This window comes from Hyposmocoma kahamanoa, unplaced genomic scaffold (assembly GCF_003589595.1).
Source record: "Hyposmocoma kahamanoa isolate Upper Pololo Valley unplaced genomic scaffold, ASM358959v1 62, whole genome shotgun sequence".
In the NCBI taxonomy this organism is placed as follows: Eukaryota; Metazoa; Arthropoda; class Insecta; order Lepidoptera; family Cosmopterigidae; genus Hyposmocoma; species Hyposmocoma kahamanoa.
The window spans coordinates 7578548-7601404 of NW_020653850.1; the positions used below are offsets into that span (position 1 = coordinate 7578548).

At 34.6% G+C, this 22857-nt stretch overlaps 1 protein-coding gene across 1 annotated transcript; it reads right to left on the reverse strand.

Annotated features, from left to right (window-relative positions):
* Positions 1-16177: 16177 nt before the first annotated feature.
* LOC113229744 lies at positions 16178-16648 on the reverse strand. The gene has a single exon (XM_026463427.1). It carries the CDS (start codon positions 16646-16648, stop codon positions 16178-16180), a length of 471 nt encoding a protein of 156 aa, XP_026319212.1.
* Between the last annotated feature and the right edge of the window lie 6209 nt (positions 16649-22857).

The window sequence follows — 22857 nt, forward strand, 5'->3', positions numbered from 1 at the left end:
TACAATGGTTGCGGAATTTAAGTCGGTGGCAATTTTGCTTAACTACATGGAAACAGGAAATACAGGCCGGGTGAGCTATTATTAGCGACCTGTTGTGTGGAATCAAAGTTTTTTCTCCAATGGTGTTTTGTATAGGATTGTAACTTGAGTTTTAAATGTCTACCAGAGGGATGACCTCATCTACATCTCATCACAATTTGCTTAGGTTTTTAAGGTTAGTTTTCTACGCCTAATTTCGGTGGCAATTTTTATTCTAAAATATTATCGTGCAACATTATTTAATATTCAAGTGTAGTAACTTGAAATATTATTAAATTTTTTACGATATATAAATAATCAAAATTGCCACCGAAATTAAGTAGAGTCACTTACGTCGAAATATTTGCTATTTTTCTTGAGTGAAAGTAAAAAAAACATTTCAGGAGATTCAAAATTGGGACACTAAAGCTTTCTTTGAAAACTCGTCTTCGTACGCATTGCATAAGATTGTTTTTAGATTACAAAGTCTACCCTTTCCTCGCCACGTGTCTTGTTGCAAGTATATGTGTAATGCAACAACTCCCTTATTAAGCATGTACTCTCTTCTTAGCAGACCAAAGTCACGCCATGGATATTCCGCTCTATTTTACATAACATTTCTCTGTACGACAGTTAAATTATGCACGATCAAGATCTTTTTGCTGCGTAATCGATCGATTGTTACTATCGAATAAAACACTATTAAAAACCCGGTTTTACTTCCCTGTATCTATACCACAGACAGATGAGAAATTCTCTAGGATACTATTATTTTATTATAGAAACTTGAGCTACAAGGAATATTCGGTTACTTCGGTATGCGTCTCATTCGGTCTATTTTTTCCTATTCTACCGAATACTGAATATTAATTCCTACTATTACTATATAATATTATTACTACTTACTACCTGACGTACATCGGCAGAAAAAAAAGACAAGACAGACAAAAAATATCATGTAACGTTTATTAATGCTGAACATACATTGTAAGTTTGCGATATTTTGTTTCTTTATTTAAAAAAAACTAAGAAAATATAACTTGACTTAGTAATTTTTCTAAAAAATTCAAAAAGGTAACATGAAAACTACCTATTTTTATGACGTAGTTTACTTGTGACTAAATAAACGCTAACAAAATCAACCAGTTACTTATTATTTACAAAATCTAAATAAAATTAAATTTTTGAAAATCAATCCGACAGAAGTGGAATAAACAATGACTTTCTTCATTACGTCATAAATTTAAATTATAAACTTGAAAATTAAAGTAAGTACCTTTTTCGTTATAATGCCCAAAATTCTTTATTATCTAAGGTTAATAAGCCGTAATTTTTCGTGCCAATCATAGTATATACGTTAGTCAGGCTGAACAGTTTGGCCGAAAATTCGGCTATTTGGCGCCATTCCTGGCCAGATATTCAGTATTCCGCCAGAGGTCGAACATACTATCTGTTGCAACACTAGTAGAAATAAACAAATATAAGAAATAGTAGTACTCGTAAACACCAAAAAATACCTAACTTTATAAATTTTATTGTTTAAAACGGGGTACTTATTTGTAGTTGAAAAAAATCACAATCAATACAAACAAACTGACACTTCAATAGGTTTTTCTATGTAGTTATTAAGAGATGGAAACAAACGCCACATATTCCCAAGGTAACCGACAGCCGTGGGAGCGATGCACCGTATTCAAATCGGTTCCAAAGAAAAAACCATTTTACGGAAAACCTTTTCCGGTTTTTCCGGTATAGTAAGAGTTATTGCGATTCTCGTATCATGATTTAAATGCGAACATGATTAGAATAATTACTAGACGTACTTTTATATTTAAATTAGTCTTTGTCTCTTGAATTACGTACTTTAACATTCATATTGGTCTGATGTAAACGAAATGGCTGAGAAATTAGATTTTTATAGGTCGTGATAATCTGTGCTTATATTTATTTATTTTTCAATTTTCTTCAATGTTTTAATAATAATAGTTATTTTGACAATCTCGGTGACGTAACGGTTTACACTGTGGGTACTGGATGTGAAGGTGTCGGGTGCGATTCCCGGTGGGACCAATTTGGGAAAAGAGCGTTTCTAATTTGGGTCTGGTCTGGGTATTCTGGGAAGTTCCCCGGAGTGAATTTCGTTGCTCTGGTACCAGGCAATTGGTATAGTTGTCAGCCACATTAATAAATAACAATTAATAATAATTCTGAGATTTATTTAGGTGTAAATCCCATTACATAACACAATACACTAAAAAATAAAACACAAGTTGATGATTAAAATTTCAATATGATTAAAATTAAAATACAATTAAAATTGTAATTCGGGACATTTAAAAATTTGGAGTACTCTCACCTTCAAAAGTTTTAGTAGTTTCTTTAAATATAGATACGAAATATTATTGTATATATAGATACGAAATATTGCTGATGTTAGCTGAAAAGACAGCCGTGTTACCTAACGGTTTTACTTATCGCCTCTCAAGCAGCGGGTCGTGTGTTCAAATCCCGGTTTGCACTTCTAAGTTTTCGAATTTATATGCCATATTTAATTTGAAATTTACCATAATTTCGGTGAAGAAAAACATCGCGAGGAAACTTGCACACATCTGCAAGGCAATTTAATGATGAGTGTGAAATTCCCAATCAGCATTGGACCCGCGTGGAAACTATAGCCCAAGCCCTCTCATTGTAAGAGGCCTGTTTCCAGCAGCGGGATTATACTACCGTCCTTATCATAAACAACGTAATTACCATTTTTAGCGAAATTGAGTTATTAACATCACCGAAACGAAATCTAGAATCCCCTAAAAGCGATCTTTTATATTCAGTTTCAGTTTTATTTTTTTATATTTCAATAAAATTAACATTTTTCAAAGAAAAAAAACTTAAAATATTTCGAAAGATACCAAAATGCAAATGCAAATGATACAGTGTGTTTTTAACAGTTATGGCATAGTAAATTTTATCAAGGGGAGTTGACCATAAAAATTTATAAAATTTATAATTTTTTTTAGTGCTGTTCGACTCAGTTTTATGTAAGGATCATTTCATTGTATGGGACGACAAAATCGGAACAGCAGAAGTTGGTCAAATTTCATAAAATGTTTTCATACAAAATGGAAGTTTCTTATAAATCCTTATATATATAGACTTTATTGCATCAGAAGAAAAAAGTTGGGACAGCAGAACTTGCTCAAATGTATTATTTATTTATTTTATATAACATCAAATGGCGGGACGAACAAGTCGTGCGCGTGATGATAAGCTACACGCCTGTCCATAATAGTCACAGTGCCACTCAGAGCTTTAAATTGCAAAGATCTGAGGGGCACTACCACTGCACCCGTCACCCTGAGACATAAGTTGACAAATCCCATTTGCCTGTAATTTTACCAGCACTCTTACCTATCAAAACCGGAACACAGTAAGGTTGACATTACTGCTTGGCGGCAGAAATATGTAAGGTGGCACTTCCCCAGACGAACTCTTTCACAAGGAGCTTTACTACTACTAAAAAATAATCATACAAAATTAATAACATTATAATATATTCGACCAATTTCTGGTGTCCAGATATTTCGTCCTTTTTCACAATTACCTTGTATCTTCTATGGTTTTGAATTTCCCCATATGTCCCGTTTAAAAAAAACACTGTATATAGGCTAACTTTCAAATAAATAAACAAAACTCGAAATGTACTCCCCGCGCATTCCTACAATTAGCTAAACAAAGATTATTTCTTTCATACTTTAGCTATATAGCATTACAGATTTAAGTCTACTGCCTTAGTAGTCAATTTCAGGGACACTGCTCATTAATAAATGCAAGATATTCAACTCCTGGCAGGGGGTCCAATCCGAAATAAAATTAAAGGTTCCACAGTTTTGTGAACATTCAATCCCTCTTTTATTTTTGAACCCACCCATTCTTAAGCTTAGCGGCCATATTACACTGGCATTTCCTCTAGCTGTGGAGCCTTATTCCGGGAAGGGTAACATCATAACGTTAGTCATACGCGGCAGTCTATTGTTTGATCTTGACGAATTTGCAAATTGTTGAGGTCATAGAAACCTATTACAAAGTGCCGTCAAAGGAAGTTCAATTAGTTAACGAAATTGGGTGTATTCGAAGTAGATACACTTTGGTTCATTTCCAAGTTAATTATATATCACTCGATCGTTTGTAAAATAAAATATAACCTCTCTACCACTTTTTAATTTATGAAAAATAAAATCACGGAAATATTTTCTCACAACTTATAATGGCAAAACGTGGTGTTTCTCATTAAAAACAAATATACTACGTATAGCAATTTTCTTTCATTAACGCCTAAGATTTGCTGAAGTACGTCATATCTATTTATGTAGTAAATAGGATAAATAGTCCCGTTTTAGAACAAATTTTACATATTTCTCACAACTTAAAATAACAATACGCGGAATTTCTCATTAGAAACACATATACACCGTATAGCAATTTTCTTTCACTGTTGTCTAAGATTTCCTTAAGTACCTCATATTTATTTGTGCAATAAATTAAGTAAATTGACACCGTTATAGAATAAATTTTGCAAAGTGCCGTAACACTTAGAAGATCTTTAAGGAAAATGATAGAACTTTGAAAATTTTTGTATTACATCGTTATTCGAATAGCCAACCAACAACGAATGACAGCTTGAAGTGCAGACAGTAAAGTACTCATACAACGGACAAGTTCACAAAACGCGTGGATGTAAACGTCAAACTTTGACTACATAAACCATTGACTTACAAATAAATGGACGACGGGTCTAATACAAAAACCACGAAAAAAATGTCCCAAGTCAACCTATTTAAACGTAGTGACATGTCAAGGAATATGAAAAAGCTAAAACGTTGAATTTAAATTGTAATGTCATCGCAGTACTGTCTAATTTAGCTTGCTTCACTGTCAGTCGAACAAACGAAGACTAAAGCGCGAATGACGCTCTGTATACTGTATAATATAATTGTAAGTCAATGACATAAACCCAAAAGTAGACAAAATGGCTGTTCCTTACAGCACATTTAATAATAACATACTTTCACTCCACCCACCTGTTGCTTGTAGTACTGCCTACCGCCCTTGCGGTCCGCCCGCATTTTAAACAGCCACTGAAAACACGCTACATTACTAGTACATTGGCATTATTGATAACTGGTATTGGTTAAGCTACTTTCATATAAAGTAATATAAAATGAAAGTATTTTTCCGGATTTAAATCGCGTACATTTGTTTTTTCAAACAAACCAGCGCTTCGGGCCCTTTGCAGGTCCTATGGTCACGGTTGACTGAGGTGGTGAAGTCATCAACCAGTTATGTCTAATATTAATGCAAACCACCCTATTTTTTTGTCTATAGTTACAAAAGTTATTAAATACCTTATTTTTAATTTTGCAAAGAAACGTTCCAATTTAGGCTACATTATGTTTTACAAATAATTTTATTTTAACAATTTTTATTAAGTTACATTTATTATTAATTGATAATGATCATTAGAATAAATTTAAATATATTACTTAGTACTGCAGTCTTACGCTAAAATAGCTGATAGCATTACTTTGAAAAATATTATATATATTTTATATGTATTTTGGTTACCTATCATTAGTCCAAAATGACATTTTCCAGAAATAACGTTTCCTCGAATTTTCATAACCTCGAAAGTAATTTTGAGAGTAAAATGTTTTTTTTTCTTTTTAACCTAACTTAACCTAACCTAATCGTGTCTTTGCGATAAACATCGCACATATCCTGAAAGAACAACGGTTTCGTTATAGATCGGTTTTGGTGCAATGAAAATTCGAACAAACGTTACTTCGGAAAAAAAATCGACTTTGTGATAGGTTATCATGTAGGTTATATATATTTTATATTGTATTATGTATTTATATATGTGTATTAAAAGGTATCATGATAACTTGAGTCAAAAAGTTGATTAGTTATTTTTTTATGATACTAAATGACAGGACGAACCAGTCGTGCGCCTGTTAAGCAACATGCCTGTCCATAGCAGTTGCAGTGCCATTCAGAGTCATAAATCGCAACAACCTGCGGGGCACTGCTGTTGCGCCTGTCAACCTGAATCATAAGTTGACAAGTGTGCCTGTTGTAGTTTCACCAGCATCCTTCAAAACCTAAGCGCAGTAATTACAACTCGGCGGCAGAAATAGATAAGGTGGAAGTACTTCCCTTTTTTTTTTTTTTCCGTCAGGAAATCCTCATGGATACCCTTACGCCCGGGGGAGGCGAAGGGTTATGTCGGACTCCTACCGACTAAAACCTGACGGTGTTCCATCTTCTCACCATGTGCCGAAGGCACGGGGACGCTTACGCATTCTTCCGCGACTCCGGCGGTGATTGATCCGACTGGGCGCCGAACCCCATCTCGCTTTTCGGGGAGAGTTCTTGTCTCCCCGTCAACAATCTTGAGTGGCAGACGCGGAACACATACGCCGCCATCTCGGGTCCACCAGTAACGAGTGACGGACTCCCCTAAGTTTGCCGCTCATGGACCCATGTCACGGGGGCTTTCGCCTCCCGTTACCCACCTATGTCGGCAGCTGGAGAGCCATAGCTCTCCTTCTGCGACCCACTCTCCGGGAAGTACTTCCCTGGACGAACTCTATCGCAAGGAACTCTACGGCTACTAAACTACCACTATTTAGCAGTTAGTTTAGTTATCTTTATTACATAGTAACTTGCCTAAAAAACAGGTATGTCATAACAATAGGTCATAACAACAGAGATTAGCATACATAATTCGCTAGCATCACATGGGCTTTCCGTGACCAAACGTTGTAATGAGGTTCCACGAAGACAGGCTGCTCGAATACCCCGCGATTTCAATTCATTAAAATATTACCTGATCCAATCTAGAATTCCCTGAAGAAAGCCACGCTTTTTATGCCGAAGAAGTTATGATTCTTATGCTGGATGACTGTTACACCGAAGCCAGGGACAATTGCCTGTTGCTACCTACGCAAAGTTTGAAATAGTTAAGACTATAAGGTTGCAATCAATGACGAAAACTTAAAAAGCGTTATGAATTTCTTAAGTTTTCACGATTATTACATAACTCTGAAACTGTTTTTCGGACCTAAATCGCATGTATTTGTTGTTTTTTTTTTTTTCAAACAACCCAGCGTTTCGAGCCCTTTACAGGTCCCATCATGACTTTAATATCGATATTTAAAAAAAATTAAGATAAATCTTTCAAATCGTTTTACCAAATTATAAAATTAAGTAAAATATGTAGCATTTAATTAACCCACTAATACAAAGTGTCATTAAAAACATATTCTAATACCTTGCAATTGGAATTAATGTAACGTTATAGAGATTTTTTTAATTGAATATGAATCATCCATTAATAGTCTCCGTATTAAGTATATTTTGTGATATTTATGAACAATTAAAATTTTTGTAATTAAAATTAACGATTTTAATTTGAATATACTTACTTTTTCAACTATTTAGATCAAATATTATTTCTGTAATACACATTCATAAAACTTATTAATATATATATAATTGGATTTTAGTATGTTACAAACATCGAATGTGTTTTTTTTGTATTTAATTTTAATTGAAGCATTGCTAGATTTAATATAATTAATTTAATTTATTAATATAACTGAATTTCTGGTTAAAAAAGTTAACCAGGAATTATGGAAACAAAAATATAATGTACGAAGGAGCTCATATATGTATACAACAAATTACCGAAACATATTAAGGAAAATACAGTCATTCCAATTATTAAAAAATAAGTTGAAATTTCACATCATGAAGAATTTTTCACAATTTCGATGTTTTTAACCGACTTCAAAAAAGGAGGAGGTTCCACGTACTTTTGAGGTCGGTTTTTTAGTATTCTATACTGAGACTATATTATTTTCTACACGTAAGGTAAATGTATCAATCTTTAACACTGTCCCAGCAATTGACAATTCTCCATTTTTTTTTAAATAAGAAAACAGACATTGATATAACTACAAAACTGTGTTAAGTATACTAGCAATGGCATACATGAATTCCGTTTAGAAGCTTTCATCGATTCACTCAATATTTTTTTAACGTAGCGACTGTTTTTACGAACTGGTGATCTGAGTTGAATGTGCGCTGGTGTTCTTACAAAAATCGTTAAGACTTTGAGAAGTTTGAGTGCATTTATTAGTCGGAATTTTGTTAATTATCGGTAAGTGTTTATTAAAACTATTAGATAACTGTACAAGTAATTTGTTTTGTGTGTATTTATTGACTTATATCGTTTATATTTTATTTTGGAGGTCTGTCAAACACTGGTGAAAAAATTTCAACGTTTAGTAGTAGTCGACGCCCATGTCAAACGCTCGTACAAATGAATATTTTTTAAGACTTAATTTCGACCATTTAAGTAAGGACGGAGAACGTAGGTTTGTATTATTCTGTTAATGGCAAGTTTCTATGGTAGTTTGAGTAGCGTGTGACATGGGTGTCAAAGACTGATTTACTATGGGGACCTTAGAGGATGGAAAAAAATAAAAGAAAGGAGCTGCCCTAAGTACAGAATCAACGTGCATATTACCAAAATTTGAAAGTTACAAATGGCGGATTTCTTTAGTGTTGTACCATAATCTATCGATAAGTCATTATCGACATGCAAATGTATGGCTTGAATTTTTGTTTCTTTAGTTTACTGTAACCAAAGTATGCCTAAACAAACACAAGTCTGATAATTTAATCTCGAGTGGTATATTATTATAAATGTCAACACACATTTTTAAACTTCAAAAAAAAATTATTTTCAACATTACAACTGGTAACTTATTTAGTAAAAGTCACCAAACTGCTGTGCAGTTTGTTGGCGACATGCGAATTCTTGCTTAATTATACCTACTTTACTTGTATTTAACATTACGTAGTATTAATTGTACTTACTAAATAAAATATAAAAATTACTTTAAGAGGTACGCCTTTAACCTACATTTTAGTACATATTTACATAACGTAAACCAATAAACCTAAATAAATAAACCTAATACCAATAAACCTAATGATGGAATAGCATTGTCATGTAATCTAGTTACATTTAAAGTTCTGTTAAAATTTGACTCTTCAAAATGAAGCGAAGAAATGAAGATGGTCTTTGATCCAACGTTTATATTCGGCAGTCCTATGATTTCCAACCATTCTTTCTTCCTTTTTTCATTTCTAGGAAAACTTGAAATAATAATAATAAAACAATAAAAACCTCATAGTGAATTGTTTTAATAACAGAATATCGATAATATGTATGCTTACAAGATCAACACTATCTCAAAATAATCGTTAACAACAATCACCAAAATATACAAACAAACAGGCAATCTAAAGTAACAAAAGCAAAATTTGGCAAGATTTATAAATAAACTACTTAAATAAGTCTAATTACATAAAATATTCGGGCTATTGTGTGATTTATAGACAAAAAAATAACACATGCCTGTGCAATGTAACATTCGATTGATTTGCAGTTTTTCTAAAGCCGCATCCTTTAATGCTGCAGCGTCGCATTTTATTAATACCTAATTATTCTCACTGTCAATATTTTTGTAAAATTTAATTATAATACATGTGAATAATTCAATAATACATTTGGAAAAACATTTGTTTTGACATTTGATGTACTTCCCTTTGACAACGGTATCATGTACCTCATGTACTTGAAATGGCCACGGTTGGCATTTAAAATGATGTTACGAATTTTCGATTCCCGTGTTTGACACAGACCAATGTAATGCTATCTCTTTTGGCTTAAGACGGCACGTAATAGTTAAACAAAGACAATAATATGTTTATGTTTTCGACGACGAAATGCATCATATACATATAACGTCTGATTTATATATGTCAACGTAACATGTCCTTTAGTTTCCATAGTCTAAGATGGGGACCCAATGCTTGACAGTCGTATTTTGAGGTGTCAAACACTAGAACGTAACTAGTGTCAACTATTGGTTGCAGGTATTGCGCAATGAGAAAATGTTACCAAGGGTGTTACATTATTCAGAAGATGATATATTAAAGGCGACCCATGAAGTGTCTAGAGGGATTCCTATCATTGCAAGATGAAAATATTTTTAAAGTTACTTAAAATTGTATATATGTTATGGTCGTGTGACATATAAGTTTAATTTTTCCATGCCAAAAGGTGTTAAACATTTATTATTAATTTAAATGGGAGACATGCTTCTTCGCTTGATTTTCTTCGGTTGGTTGACTGTGAAATCTTAACATAACGTCCTGTCAAATACTGGTAAATACTTTGCCATAGTCAAGTATTGGAACATCAGATATTTTATCTGTCATACACTGGTACTATTTTAGAGGTTGCGGAAAACTAGAATGTTTTAATAATGCTATAATTATTTAAAATTTTATAGTTTCTAGAAGATAAATAACAAACCGTTTAATATGTTTACACATTCCTAGGTAGTTAGATTGACTGATAATTAAGTATTTTTTCGGCCACCACTGGGACATTTACCTTAATTGCTATATATATGTCTACATTGATTTTCTCGCTAAGTGAGCGAGGAGTTCCATAGGCGTTTCAGTTATCGTTGAGGAGACCGCGATAATGAACACAGCGAAAGCGGATAATCGACAACTTTTGATATTGTTTTTTTTTATAAAAAAGTTATAATAATATTTTTTTATTGTTGTAGATCACACTTTTTTTATATTTATTGTACAGGAAAAACACAGAATACGTTTAAAAAAAGGAAAACACAAACAAAAGGTACTGCTTACTTCTATAAGAAATTTCTTCCTGCAGACCTAATAGGGGACAAAATATTTGTGTTAAGCCCGTTAATGCAAATATTTAAAAATGTTAAATAACGTGCACAAAATACAAAATTGTGTAATACAATATTTAACACCAAGCTATTATAAACTAGATAAATACTTAGATAAATACATATTTTCAAAATAGAATACCTATAACAGTTTATAGGTATTCTATTTTGAAATATGTATTGGAACAGCAGATAAATAATGCTCCTTAATTCTCAATTTAAAAGTAGCTAATGATGTTCTTTTGTAAACAGAAATAGGAAGTGCGTTCCAAAGTCGGACTGCATGAACAGTGAAGGAGTGAGAATAAAAACCAGAATTGAAAGAAGAAAAAGGTAACTGGGACCTAACGAGAGAGCGACAGGGTTTGTCCTGAGACCTGAGAAAGCTGAAACGCTCTTTCAGAAACTCGAGACACGAAGGGTTATGAAGAATATTGTAGAGAACAGAGACAATATGCAAAATCCTGCGGAGACGAATGAGAAGCCACTTGAGTTGATTGCAATAGTGTGAGATACGGTTAAATTTACAAAGGCCAAAGATAAACCTGATACATAGATTTTGCAACCGTTCAAGCTTATTTAGCATCTCTTCTGTAGCATCCAAACAACAGGAATCAGCATAGTCTAAAAAGGGTAAAATAAGAGATTGGGCTAAATAGATCTTAGATTTAAAAGGTAAAAAGTTTTGGAGACGCTTAAGCAAGTCCAAGGAGAAATGGACTTTTCGACTGACTTCATTAATATGAGGTGACCAAGCCAAATAGCAGTCTAAAAGTAGACCAAGATTAGTTGCAGTGGGTGCATAAGTTTTAGGCGTGGAGTTATACTTTATAAGTGGAACAGAATTTAGATCCCATATGCCACGCATACTTCCCACAATCATAGCCTGCGACTTTTTGGGATTCACCACCAAGCCAAAGGACTCTGCCCAATGGGCGATACTTCGTAAGTCAGTGTTAAGCGCTTCAACGGCTGTAACAATATCAGATGCCTCAAAGCTGCGGTAGAGCTGCAAATCGTCAGCGTAGAGATGAAAGTTAGAAGACAAAACAGAAGTGACAGAGTTAATAAAAATAGACAATAAAACAGGAGAAAGAATGATGCACCCTGAGGGATGCCCGCAGCTAAGTCACACCAATCAGATGAAACGTCATCACAACGAACACACTGCACTCGGCCTCCAAGGTAGGCATCAAACCAAGCCATAACCGAAGAAGAAACATTAAAGGAATGAACAGTCGCAAGTAAAATGTCATAGTCAACAGAGTTGAATGCACTGCTGAAGTCCAGAATAAGTAAAGTCAGAAGACGATTATCTATTGCGAGGCGAATATCATCCGTTACCTTCAACAGTGCAGTTATAGTGCTATGGCCAGAAGAAAACCAGACTGAAACAGTGAAAGCAACTTATTAGAAGAAAGAAAGGACATTAACTGCTTGTTGACAATGTGCTCAATATAGACATAGACTTTAGAAATTTCCATATTTGAGTGGAGTTGCAGTTTTCAACATTATCATGAATGTGCCGCCTTTTAGCATCTCTGCGCAAACGACTACAGCGATTACGGAGACATTTAAAGCGAGCAAGGTTCTCATCTGAAGGAAGCGTCCACTTCCAGTGTCGTTTCGCCTTGTATCTAAGAGCCATGACGTCCTTAATAACTTAATTCTTAATCCTTAATACATTTCATTTGTGAATTTTGGTATAAATTTTATGATACCCTGTATTTTTTTATTATTTTGTATTATTTTGAGAAAAATAAATATCATAAACTATATTTCAAAACGTAACACTGCCTTAGCATGGACGGTGTGAGCTGAACTCTAATACGTAATTATATCTTTTGTTCTCATTTGTGTTAGCGTGCATTTTACGTCGTAATTATTGCGTTTACAATGAACGATGTCACAACATGACCGTAACTGTCTGTTGATAAGTTTCCATATAAAAAGGTCGTAAGTGTTATGACGATAGATTGAAAACGTCGTATATGTTAATTAGAAGTGAAAATTTTTAATACACAACGACTTTTCCAAATTTATTCTAGTCTGTGTGTTTAGAGTAACTGACGCGTTGGAGTGATTTGCATTTCTCTGTTAATAATACATGAAATTCATTATTTTCTGACCAGGTAATTGTTTATAAATCAGTGTATTATTAGTCGATTTATCTTCTCCAACCAGATTATCCAGTTGCTGAGAAAAAAGCGTGACTGCATGAGAAATACTGCGATAATCTTTTCAAGGTTGTTTGTTGACAGGAATGATTTGTTAAGAATACGAAATATACGCCTGGTGTTTTAGAATGTATACTGTTTTAAAAATGGGTCCTCATTATTATTTTTTATTTATTTAAACTATTGCACATAGAATAGTACAAATAGCGGACTTAATGCTATTAGGCAATCTCCACCAGTCAACCGGAAAGCTGGGTTAAGAATAATTAATAGTGGTGCATAACATGACAATAAAAAAAAGGGTTAAAGTTTATAAATAATTATGATACATATTTTACACACAATATAAATATACATACAATATGTAACACATAAAATAATATACTGGACGAAATATATCCATATATAAATAATCTATACTAGTATATATATATATATAGTATATGTATATATATATATATATATATATATATATATAGTATAGTATTTAGTTTATATACAATATATAGTAAATACTTACATAATATATTATTATATAGGGTGCAGATTGAGACTCCCGCATGAAATTGCTAACTAATTGCTTGAAAGCTAGCTTATTCGGCGGCTTATTGTGCGTAATTTGTTTCATGAAGTTTGTTTCGTATTGTTTTTATGACTTTCATGTGATAAAAACACTTTCGACGTATGATCACATGTGATTTTACTATACCAAAGGTACGAATTGTCATTCCAAGGAAAAAACCAAGAAAAGTGTTATAGCAGAATAGACAAATTAATTCATATGCTCTTTACATGGATTAAACTATTTCATTGTAACTGTTCACTTTAACTGCAATAACATTATTTAATATTTCAACTTGCCATCACTTTGTTAGAAGTTATTCTTCATTTAGTTGATCTAAACGATCATTAGAAATCCACTAATGAAAAAACAACCAATGTCTATTAGCTGTCTGTCCGCTGCAATATGCTGGCTCGCAGGTTTGCACGTTGTACAAAAGAGGTGAAGAAGACACTTTTTAAAGCTTTCTGTCAGTCCTTCTACACGTGTAGCCTGTGGGTCAGTTACACGCGCAGGGCATATAGCGCTGTGCGCGTACAATACAACATCGCGTTGAGGGTGCTGATGGTGCCGGGGCGCCGCTGTAGCCTCAATATAATGCGGAAGCGCTGCGCTTCCACGCTGCTCCGTGTGCGTGCCAGCCCCAACACCATTCTGAACACGGTTGCACACAGGTGGAACAGCCCAGTAATTGAACATTGGCTGGGTCAATATAAACATTAAATATATAATTACATAAACAAAATGTATCACTAACACTATAGTCACGTAAGAATTATGATTGTATACTAACAAAATATGGATTATTTTTATCTGAAATAAATTATATTATTATTGTTATTAGCGCATTTACGCCCTGCATCCGATTCGCATTCGTTTCGAATTCGGGAAAAAACGAATATCGCTTGTACACCTAGAGATAAAATACTCCCTGTGAAATTTCGGACCATCATTTCTCGGATTCGAAACTGGGGGTCTACTCTCGATCTCCGTCTGACATCCGTCCGAAACAATTACTGCCAAATAAGCAATACTTGACCAAATGAAAAGACGCGTGATGCAAGTCTTTACAGCACGATTGGGCGTATTTTTTTAAATGTGAAATTATCAAGTGCTTGGCCGTAATATCGCACCCTTGGTCTAATAAGGCTACATCTGCAAAATAAAAAAACAGGAGACATGTTCCTGAGATTCTACGAACGAAATTAGTCGACAACTTTTTGTGCTTAAATAGGAGAGTTATAAAATTTCACTTGTACACAATTTGTTTCATGTTGTTCGTATTGTTTATGACTTTCATGTGATAAAAACACTTTTGATGTATGATCACATGTGGCTATATTATAATACCAAGGGTACCATAACAACTTACTTGATGTTATGCGTTTTTCTAGTAAATGCCCATTCACTCTAACCTTGAATTACCTTAAATTATATCTCAAAATTTTGACGAAAGACATCGCAACATAGGGAATGGAATTTTGTATGGAATTATGTGATTTTTTTGATATTCTAAATATTTCAACTGTAACTAGCATCTTTTCTTTAGCCACATAGAAGAAACTACGCTTCAGATTACAAATCATAAAATTGAATAAGGAAGCAGTCATTTCTTATCATTCTGCATATGCATTACTAAAAGTATTACTTAACTCTTATATCGTCTCGTAAGAGAAAATTTATATCACAGTTACTCAAAAATATTCAATATATTTAAACATTTTGTTGATGCTTTTGAGCTATATATCTAATTTATGAGACACATATTTTTAGGGTCTTACCTGAAGATATGTATATCACATAAATATTTACTTTATAGTTTTATCAACAAGTTTCATACACATGTAACAAACAAAATTTTATTCGAAGGTTCTTGTAGTTTTTTGCACACTTACATCGATTATAAAATAGTCTTAAGTCGTAATTTAATTACCAATGTCCTTTATAGCTCTGTCCTTACTTCAGAAATAAAACACATGGCGACCATTTAAATTTTAGTCTTGTATCCCGCCTCCCGCCTCTTGTCCCGAATTGCCTTACGAACCATACCATTGGTTGACTAGAATCCTCCCTTCTCCTATCGTTTTGTAAAATTCTTCGCTGAAATTAACCGCAGATTCATGAGTTTATTTTTCGAACCTTGAAATTGGTTCCGGCAGCTGTACTATATTTCTGAAAGTTGGTAGAACTGTTAAAAGACACGTTCCTTGGGAACAATGACGTAAAATTGTTAGACAAACTTTTCTTACAAAAATCTTGGATTTTGATTACTCTTCCAGTTTTTATCATAAATTTATTTGTGGATGAATAAAAATTCCATTAATTGCTTTTAAATCCTTTTTTTAAAGTAGGTACTTCAATGGAATATATAATAAAATAAATAAAAATAAAATAACTTTATTTCAGACTTCTGAAGGTGGTCCATATAAAAGTGTTACTTAGTTAGTTAGTTATTTTAAAACAAAATTAAAATCTTAAGGAACTAAGTGTTAGTATACAATAAAAATCCAAATAAAAAAATAAAAATATAAAATCAGAAACATTGACATCGTTCATATTTTAACGCGCAATGACGTTTACCGGGCCAACATTGGGCTGTCCCAGCGGCTCGCAAACACGCTCAGGACACGGTTGGGGCTGGCGCGTAACCGTGCTTCCAGCAAGGCACACCTCTTCCTCATCACGGCTGCGAAACCGTCGGTCCTCAGCTCAGCGAACATGCCGGACGCGCTGCACCGCCGCGGCAGCCCCAACAACACCAGGAACGCGTTGTTGTATCGCACGCGAAGTTCATTGTACGCCTTCTGCGTGTAGTCCACCCACAGGCCGCACGAGTAAAAGGAGACATAAAAAGCTTTGAACAAAGTAATTTTCACATCCCTTGAACACCACGCGAACCTGCGGGCTAACATGTTACATCGGACGGCCAACGACCTCCGCTCCCGCTCTAGGTCTACATTATCGCTAAGGTTATCAGTGACCCAGTGACCCAAATATTTAAACTTTGTAACTGTTTTCAAAGAAGCACCTGCGAGAGCGAGCGGCATGGTATAGGTTTTGGTACCTGCCTTGAAAACCGTGAACTCGCTTTTACTAACATTTATAATATATTATATATAATAATATTTGAGTCCATGGGCCACCGCATAACGTTCACAAATGTGCAGAAGACGCTTGAGAGCACCTATCGAGGAATCGTGCTTAGATGACTGACAACGTTTTCCCTTTGGATGGCTAAACTTATTCTATGACGGATGTAGCAGTGTTCTGGTTACCGGAGGCTTAAACAAGGGAACTGAATGCTCCGTAGCATGGAGGTTCACCTGTGGCTCCAGAGAGACAGGGTTTCCACCGTAATAAGCACAAAGTTGTAATACTAGCCGAAATTGACTTAATAAGGTTGAATTATATCTTCTTATCGTATCGATGGCATACACTATACTATAATATGACCCAGAACTCCACGCCACGACGAGCGCGTCACTAGTAGCTGCCATTAAATCCTCAAACGTGCAGGTGTTAGAGCGTACCCTAGGGCACGATGTGAGACGGGCCATCGTTTGCATAGCACCGCATAAACAATCCAGGTTAGAACCATTCGGAAATCCCCACTTCAACAAGTTGTCCTTAATTGCCATCACTACCTTACATGTCACCAACATGTGAACCAAACAATTGAGCGAATGATAACGATTGCACTAATGCAATCCGCCGCCGTTTCTTTAACGTTTTTTTTAACTACCAAGTGAAGGGACGAAAAAGTCGTACGCCTAGTGGTACGCAACACGCCGTTCATAGCTTTAAATCACAAACAAAGACATAAGTTACTAAGTCTCATGTGCCTGTAGTTTCATCAACACCCTTACCCTTCAAAACCAAAACGCAGTAGGTGATGCTTATGTTATTGGTAGCAGAAATAGGTAAGGTTGCAGGACTTCCCTGGACGAACTCTTTCAGGCTCTCTGGCAATCATTGTTAAGTTACTGCATTACACCCTAGGGCGGTGTACATTAGACCATTCTGATAAACTTATCTTATCTTAACCTACGTATAATTCATTCGTACGAGTATTAGGCACCAGTACACGCGCCGTTCCTGCCAACTCGATCAACCCGCAGAGCTTGCAGAAGACATTGGTGTCGCTCAGGTAAGTACTCTGCTTATCTAATTAATATACCTACCATTAGTCCATCGAGTATATAACCAATAGAGACGAAATGTCATTTCATTTGTTTGAAAACTATTCTGCCAAATGATGAATGCACCAAAGCTTTAGTTTTGCTGGTAATTATAAAATATTAGGACTTCATAAAATATTCAAATTACGTGTAGGTTATTTTTAATAAAAGGTATAAAAGCAGTTCAGAAAGTCAATTTTAAGAGCCATTCAGTTATGTTACGATAGTAACGTGATTATTAAAGCTTTGACCTTTGATGAATGCCCGGCTAACATATCAATGTCTAAAATGCTGGGATGCGTTCTAGCACGCCCGAAAAACCTTATAACGAGCTTTAAGTACCCGACCACTAACCCTCACTTTTTTTTGATCCAGTACTCATATTAAAACTTGATAGAAATGCATTTGAATACTACAAAATATTGAACGATAGTATTGACGCATTATTGAATGGGTATACATAAAAAAATTCAAGGATTGAGGAAAGAGAACAATTTAGATTAGCAAACAAATTGCACATTCAATTTAAGCAAAGTGAAGATAAAACTAGCCGCCCAAATATTTAGCCGCAACGTAGCAACTGCATTGCTATTGCAGGAATGAACTTAAACTACCTACATTCCAAGACGTAGATGCAACAGCTGATGTGCTACTTCTTATCGATAGCTTGTTTGACATACTGGATTTAAAAGGTTCATGGTTACAGCTTGAAATGGGCACTTACTCACCCACAGTTGAGAAATTAGAACAGTGCAAAGATTTTATTCTAACCCTGAATACCAAAAAAAAAAAAACCTGTAACATAAAATTAATAAAATCGCCTCGAAGCGTGGGATTATTCGGATTTTGTGTAGCAATACAAAGTGTGAATGGAATATATTATAATGATTTAATTGTAAAAAGGAGTTCCCGTATCAAGTATGTACCCTTCCACATTGTCTCACAAGACCATATTATATAGTTTTTTTTTTTGGCAGTATTAGATCTCACGGAGGGAGCAGCGACAATCCGACACCACGTTTATTCGAAACCATTTACAAATAGACGAGTTGCTCTAAGTATCAAGTGGTAACTGTGTACTTTTAGAGAAAATATCAATTTTAAATTGTTTATCTGCACTACAAAGAATCAACGCAACTACAACGGCAGAAGATAAAGAAGAACCTCAGATCGGTCAGGACCGAGAGTCAATAAGATTTAGAGATAGCATCAACTTGCTTATCTCAGTTTCCTGAAAGTGCTATTGAGTACATAGCTGGTTTCGTAGCTAGCTCATTAAGGAAGCGCTTAAGTCTGCGTAGGTGCATTAATTAGACTAAATCAAGATAAAAGTACAGACAGACGTACAGAGACAAACGTGGTTTAACCTACCCTTCACGAACAGTTACAAAAATTTGTCGTCTCTATGAAATATGCATAAAATCATATTTCAAAAACCCGAACAAAAGCCAACCAATTTTCTGGTCAATAAATACTTAAGCAGTTTTATTGGTGAACAACTGTTTCCAGAGAAAAATTACATTGCATTACTAGTTTTTGAAATGAATCAGTCTTCTCACTTGCTTTTCATGATATGACTTTCTTTTGGTAAGGAATGCTAGCCTAGTATCAATATAATTTTTTATTACACTTTGAGTCAAATCAATTATTTGGTTTGTCTCTTTAGCATAATATTGGTGGTACTGATATTCTGAAAATAATTTTTCTCCTACAAAACTGCTGACCGTTTTGTTCACTAAAAAATCGCTTGTATATTTTCGTTAATTTACATTATCGATGTAATATTTTTTTATAAATTGCTCAGAGCGACGGCAAAGTTTTTGCACACAAATTGACGGGTATATTAAACCACCTTTATCTCTGTAAAAAATTAGACTTCTCTTATTTTCTGACAAGGATACCAACGCTTGCATGCAAGTGACACATTTTATGCGTTTAATCAGTGCGCTAGACACATACCCTGCTATGTATTCTATTACATTTTCGGAAAACTGCGAAAGTTCTACAATCTATATCCCAATATCAAGTTCTTCTTGGTTTTCATCATTATATGGCCTCTTCTGTTTCGCTGTGAGTTGTCAGGTTTATCCTTGCGATTGCGGAAGAGCAATTAAGAATAGGATTTTTTTCTAACTCTATGCAGTTACCAGTAGTTGTTTGCACTAATTCGGTGTGAATCAAGTATTTCTTATAAATTGCTTCGAATAATCGAGGAGTGGGGTTATCATTTGAGCCACCGTGTGATCTCATATTAGCAAAAAAAAGTTCTATGTGATCTTGTGAAATTTTGTGCATCGGTAAGTATTTTATGAGACAATTTTCGTCACAAATTAAATCTTTAAACATACTTTTAGTACTTTCGATGGCCACACAGAAACCAAGAAATCCAGTAAACCGCGGTGAATCTATTAATTTTACTTGTTGCCTCTTGTTTCGTGTTTTTAGTTTTGCGGTACAATTCAGCTAAATTTTTTTACAATTCTCTAATCTTCCAAAAATTTTAGCGTGATTGTTCAAGTTCAAAGCACGTTTGTAACCGTACCCATGAACTCTGGAATCCAATATGTCAAATAAATCATTTATGAGTTGGATCATTCTGGACGTGGCACCAACACCTTGAAAGTCTGACAATTGTAACTCCTTTTCACATAAGTCTAAAGCTGTAGCGACACTGCAGCTAAACAGCTGGCTAGCTAATTTAACTTTCATTATATTTGTTATAAAGTGTATGTGTTCAGGGCGTAACTTATTGACTAAATGAAAATTCTCTTTCTCTTGAAGTTCTTGTAATAATTTTAATCCCATCGTATAGTACTACCGTTCTCATTTTGGAACTGTTGATAATTTTGAAAAGTGTTTCTACTTAATTTGAGCATATGCACTGGATCTAAATAGATGTAAATATTAACACCCATCACAGGATGCTTAAAGTTTGTCTTCAACCTATCATTTTTTAATTCGCAGCCTAGTTGCTTGGCCATAGCCAGGTTTGCTGGACAGCCCTCAAAAGTCAATGCCTTGATTATAATTTTATTTTCATGGCATAGCTCAAGTGCAATATTTATTAGGTTCGCCTTTTGTGCTCCACTGGTTTTATCAACTAGGAAGTAACCAATAGGCACTTTAAAACTGCCATTTATTGGAACTACCAAAAACACCAAAGCCTCTGCACATTCGTTGTTGCAATCAGTTTCCAGCTGATTACCGAAATCCACATAACCGAATGAACGTTGAGTAGATGGTTCGTATTCTACCTTGCTTTTTATGTTCATTTCGTCAAACACAAGAGTATATATCAATTCTTCATTGGATGACTCTGCTTTGGATTTTAACGCACTGAAGGCCTCCTTCGTAAAAACCGGCCTACCATCTACCGTCTGATGCCATTTTGCAAGAGTTCGCAAGGAAGGCAAACAATTACTGAATGTATTTTTTACATATTTGTACGCTTTTGTCGAATAAAAATTCAACGAAAGAGCGAAACTCCTCAATTCTGGCGAATATTTTTCTTTTTACAATTTTCCCTGTTCTTTGTTTTTGATATTGACGTTGTACGATTTCTTCATTAAGCACACCAATTTTCTTTAAAATGTCGCCGTCTTCCGCTTTTATAATTTTTTTTACTTCTAATTCTTTTATTATGAATTTTAAAGATGCCATCCTCTTTTTATAGTAACGTACTTTCTCGTGTAGTGCCTTAATTGTCTTATTTTTATGCTTAACTCGACTTGTCAACTCTAAAACATGTTTTTTGGTCGGAGAATTAAACTGTGTAGCAGTTTCAGGATCGGTAGCTTTTCGTTTAGTTGCCCTAGGTATAGTTGGTAAAAGTTCATTTTGAGATGATGATGGTGTCGGAGTTGCATTTTCCGGAGCGCGTTCAGAACTTATGTTACTCTGAAGGGGAAAAAAGACGCGTCTATAAATAATATATGTTTAATAAAGTTACATAAGATGGATTACGTATATCACTTTCTACTACAGGCATATTCAGTGTAGGAATTGCGGTATCAAATAAGCGGCGGCGAATGTTCTTTGTATAAAAACAGTCTTCTGTGAAATGCCGAGAGCAAGCGACGCTGTAATTGCTTGGAAACCAGTTTTCCCTTTTTGTGGAAGCAATCCATTTTTCCTTAACACCTGGATCCCTAGGAAATCTTCAAAAACAATACAAAAATACTTAGTTTTTTTCGGTACCCACGTATTTTAAACAAAACAACTGACAGTACATAACACTAACTGCCCATGGGTCTCCCCAAAACCCATAAACAGTCTGGAATCCTCGGGGATTTGACACAATCACCACACTTGCAAGGCGGATAGGTGATCGCAGTATGTTAGTTGAGAAGACATCCATGGAAAGATATGGTGTGGTATTATACTAGGCCAACACCACACAGCCATAAGAAGTTAAATATATAAATATACTCTCAAACAAAAACCATTTTCCTGAGCAATGAAAACGAACGACAATCTATCACGTAATAGTTAGTGCTCCTTGTGCATAATCTGACATACTTATAAAATCGATTCATTGTACTCATGGCTCAATACTTAACTACAACGACGTTAGATATAGATTTTTTTTACTTTACCGATTGTTTAAATAACTCATTATACAGTAATAATTATACTTGCAAATATCTATACATAATATGACTTTTTCAGTGCAACACTAGTAATGCGTGCCCAATGAACAGAATGAGATGACGTAATGGGAATTGCATTAGGTGGAAGCGAGACGTATCCATGATTTGAAACAATTAATTGGTGTTGTCATTTGTTTCATTGCAAATCGACCAGTTTAACTTGAGCTATGCTATAATGGACGAAAATTTAAAAATTACATATTTAGTATTTAATTACCGACGAAATGTGTTTCCGTCTGTTTTGTAACTAAATGAGAGAGAGAGACTGTTCCCACATCATCGAATAGAACAGCACGACATTGTTAGAGATATTATCGTAATTACAATAAATACAGAATATTTTTTGGAATATATGAAGACGTACACACAGGTCAATGGTCCTACCTGTCTATGTTTCAGTGCAAACGAGAGTTGATATTTACAAGCGCT

Excerpts from the sequence above, each read along its gene's own strand:
- LOC113229744 (XM_026463427.1), bottom strand. The coding sequence starts at position 16,648 with ATGCCGCTCGCTCTCGCAGGTGCTTCTTTGAAAACAGTTACAAAGTTT.